Consider the following 4,074-nt stretch of genomic DNA (forward strand, 5'->3'; position numbering starts at 1 on the left):
CGTACTACATTTTCTTATTTTTATCAACATAAGAAAATACGATATTAAAAAATTCTGAAAAAATTCTCAGAACTTTATGAGAAGAAAATAAATGATTTTTGTCTCTTGCAGCTTTTCTATAAAATTGATAATATTTGAGTAAGAAATTATTCAAGATCAATATTTAGCAATTTTTAGTAATTAATATCGTGTTAACTATTGCGAAAATTGCAAAATAGTAGAGGATTTTTTTAACTCAGTTTAGTCCGCTCTATTTACACAAAAGCAATTAGCAAAAACTTTCGGAACACTTTGTATATTATAAAAAAGCACAATAGGCAACAATACATGCGAATCTCGTAATGCTATCGCGAGAAAAAGAGAAATCGATTTTGTAAAAAACAAGGCCAAAGTTTTGAAAATTTGCCAATTTGCAATTTTCTGTCGGCTTGATCATCTAAACTGAGATCATCTAAACATCTCTAAATCTCGAAAGTTATTGCAATCTTATTACCATGATGTTGCAATTTTTTACAACTAAACGCTAAGGTTGTGTTAAGTTTGGAAAAGTCGACTTTTTTAACCTTGGCAGAATTTTAGCGTTTAATTATAAAAAATTGCAACATCATGTTTATTACAAAAAATAACGGAAAAAGTAACGCTTCCCAATTCTGAAAAAATGTATGTAAGTGAAAATGATTCATCTACACACATTAATAATTTAATGTCGATTAAATTGTATCTGGCTATCCGGCGTCAATCATTCCCGTCAATATTATTAATTATTTACCGTTCAATTCTCGAACGAACGTTAATAGCATACAATTTTTCTGCTGTCGAAAACCTCCGACCGGATACCTTTAATTAATTTAACGAGCGTCCGTTAGAACGTTTATACTATACGTATTATATCTTGATCTTGTATAATGAGGAAGAGAGATACTTACCTCCGAGTGATCCTTTCGTGAACATCCTCTTAATAATCGCGGTTTTGTCAGTGTAGGCGTCGACGTCAGCGACGTTGCTGCACACGCGCCGAAATTCGCGAAAGGAGTCATCCTTCGACGGGACTTTGCTCTTTCCCTGCTTATCAACCTTCTGCTTATCTTTTTCTTTATCATCTGTTGCGACCCTCTTCTGATCTGAAGTCTTCTTCGCTGTTTCTCCCGAAGAATTATTAGAGGCAGCCGCTTTACGTGGCGTTGCAGCTTTCTTCGGTGTTTTAGTCGGAACTAGAAGGAAAAATTGACACACTTTTTTTTTAATACTATTAATTCATTATAATACAAAGCAATAATTTCGTTTCTATAATTTTAAATTAAAATTGTGAAAAAAAATTAAATTATAAAATTTTAATTTTTTTTAATATGAAAGAGTTCGGCTAAGCCATAATTGTCTCGTTTATTAATTCTAATTTTATTTTGCTCATTATTTTATTTCACAAATTTTACGTATTTTATAATCTTTCTAAAACATTTGATTTATATTTTTGGAATTTAAATGAAAAAAATTTAATATATTTATTATTAAAATGATATTAATCGTAATAAAATTGATAAAATGCTAATAAATTTCGTTTCGAAGATAAGCATTAATCGATTAAATTTAATGTAATGACGAAATTTCTCAACAAATCTTCCTACGTACATTGGAAATAGTATCCACCTTCGCAAACTGATTTCTAATTACAGGATGAAGTTACGCAATATAACACGTTGTAATTTCGTATCTCAATATCGATGAACTTTTCTACCCTCGAGAATGACAATCTCATAAATGATTATCTTATAAGCGTCGAACTTCTTGAAACTTACCGTCGCAAAGCTCGAATTGTAAGGGAGAAAATTTATTAGAAATTTCGAAGAGGAAAGCCTTTGACTGATTTCTCCATACAAGATCGCGCAACTTCGCTTCGAGATGATGCAAAGAATATGATCGATTACATTCGAACGTTAATTCGTTCCAAGAAATCTCTAGATGGAGTGACGGATCTACAGATAAGAATGAAGCTCAAGTCTTATAAGACATGTAGGATCTCAAAAAGATCAGATGTTCCTTTAATCGTACATTCTTTCAATTCGAAATTAATTTTTTTCTTAACAAAAATATATAATAATAATTTACGAATCATATGCGATTGATAAAGAAAACTTTACGAACTGTACTTTAGGAAATCAAAGCAAATTTTTATACTTCTAGCTAATCTTATCTGCAGTTAATGGGATCTTAAAGATATAGATATAATATAGATATAGATAAAAATCATTCCGTGATGCTGCACAGAAGGAACGTAATTATTTTTGATGGTTCAAATAGAATTATTCTTGGATCTACGCGGAAAGAACAATTTTGTTGAAAGATCTAAAAATAATTTTGTTGAAAACTTAAACTGGTTGCTAGAATATAAAATTCTTTTGCAGCATTGCTCTCATCATTTTTTAATTTCCAAAATAATTATTTTAATGGCCGAACAAAACTATTTTCACATCTTTTGTGTAGCTAAATTTTTGGATACTTCAGCAAAACCGTTCTTTCTGTGATATTGACAATATTGACAATATTGACAATAAATCATGGAGGGAAAGAGCTGTTTCCTCTCGATAATTACAGGATTTTTCAAATTCCTCCAACTTGTCCTGGATAATCTTCTTGTCATCGTCGGACAATTGCTCCCAGCCTTTGACATCCTCCGCGGGATCCTCGATCCTCTTTGTGCTGGCGCGTTGTTTCGCGAACGCCTCGAACAGGCAAGTGACGTGGTGCCAGGCTGGCATCAGTTTGCCGTCCGAGAAGAAACTCGTCACATACTTGGCGATCCGTATCTCGTCCTTTTCAATCGGACATTTGCACTTTTTGCATTTCGCACGGCCGGTTTTCGCGCGCTCCACGGCGAACGGTTTCTCTTCCCCTTGCTGCTGTTGATCCTCGTCATCAGTTGGCATGATGTTCAACGCGGTTGGCAGAACCGAATTTAGGCAGAACGAAGAAAACTCTATTTTTGAATAAAAGAACAATAAATAAAAAAGGTTACATGAACATTGAATCGGAATAAAATTAATTCGTTCGAATAGAATATTGAAATCAGTTCAAGTTAATATGATTCGGGTCATTAATTAATTTATTGATAGCAGAGAGTTTATTTATGATACATGAAAAATACATTACACACACAAATTAGAATAAGATTATTAATTTTTAAATTAGAAAAATAAAGCCTCATTTCATATTCTTAATTTGTTTCTTTGCACAGAATCATTATTAACCCACACACATACAATTACAGGACCCTTGTGTAAATTTATGTGCATGTCGCATTAATAAGTACTCTTGAGTACTCTTGCAAGGTTTCTACACGTGGCTCTCTCCTTCTTTCTCCCTCTCTCTCTCTTCCTCCTGATCATTGTTTTGTGCATTACAACGTTCAAACTGAGTAACTGGGGTACAAGGATCAATTATAAATCTATCACGGGTACACTGCCTTCCAGATAATTCTACATTAATTCCGCATGCAAGCTAAGCAGCTCGTTCATAAAGGAACGAAACAAAGCGAGGGTGTAAATTGTAGTTGCGCAAGCCGCCGTACTATACAGTCGCAAATACTGTGCACGTGTAATGGAGCATTAGGTAATAAAGCCCAAACAGACGTACAGCGCGGGATTCTCCATTACAATACACATGGATATAGATGACAATCGAGATTGCTTTCATAATCTGTTCTTATTTTAAGCAACCTTAAGTAATATTTTAAAACCTTAATGCAACCGTCTGATTGGCTTACGACATTTTAAGATTGTAGTTAAGACAGTCTCAAATAATCGACTAGGAGTGATTTTTATCTGACGAAAACAAAGTGAACACTAAAATTAACGCAGAAAACTGTGCGTATTTTCTTTAATATACCATATTTAATATTAATATATATTTAATTAGTTTTGATAATGATATGTATACGTTTCGGTTCCAGTTTGAGTCTTCATTAGCAACATTAAATCTTGCTAATTATCAAAACTAGTAATAACAATGAAATATATTTTTAAAAAATACGTATCGTGCGTTGACTCCTAACTTTGACTCCTGACGCAGTCACAATGTCGA

The 4,074-nt window shown here is 32.9% G+C and overlaps 1 protein-coding gene across 1 annotated transcript in view; it reads right to left on the reverse strand.

Annotated features, from left to right (window-relative positions):
- The window catches only part of LOC105621836 (DNA ligase 3), a 47,837-nt gene extending 44,916 nt beyond the window's left edge, over positions 1 to 2,921 (reverse strand). The window contains exons 1-2 of the mRNA XM_012203276.1: positions 2,588 to 2,921; positions 927 to 1,211 (exon numbers count right to left, since the gene is read on the reverse strand). Of these exons, the coding sequence (XP_012058666.1) occupies positions 927 to 1,211; positions 2,588 to 2,921 (619 nt within the window). The remainder of the gene's footprint in view (positions 1 to 926; positions 1,212 to 2,587) is intronic.
- Between the last annotated feature and the right edge of the window lie 1,153 nt (positions 2,922 to 4,074).

The sequence above is a fragment of the Atta cephalotes genome (assembly GCF_000143395.1).
Source record: "Atta cephalotes unplaced genomic scaffold scaffold00037, whole genome shotgun sequence".
Taxonomy (NCBI): Eukaryota; Metazoa; Arthropoda; class Insecta; order Hymenoptera; family Formicidae; genus Atta; species Atta cephalotes.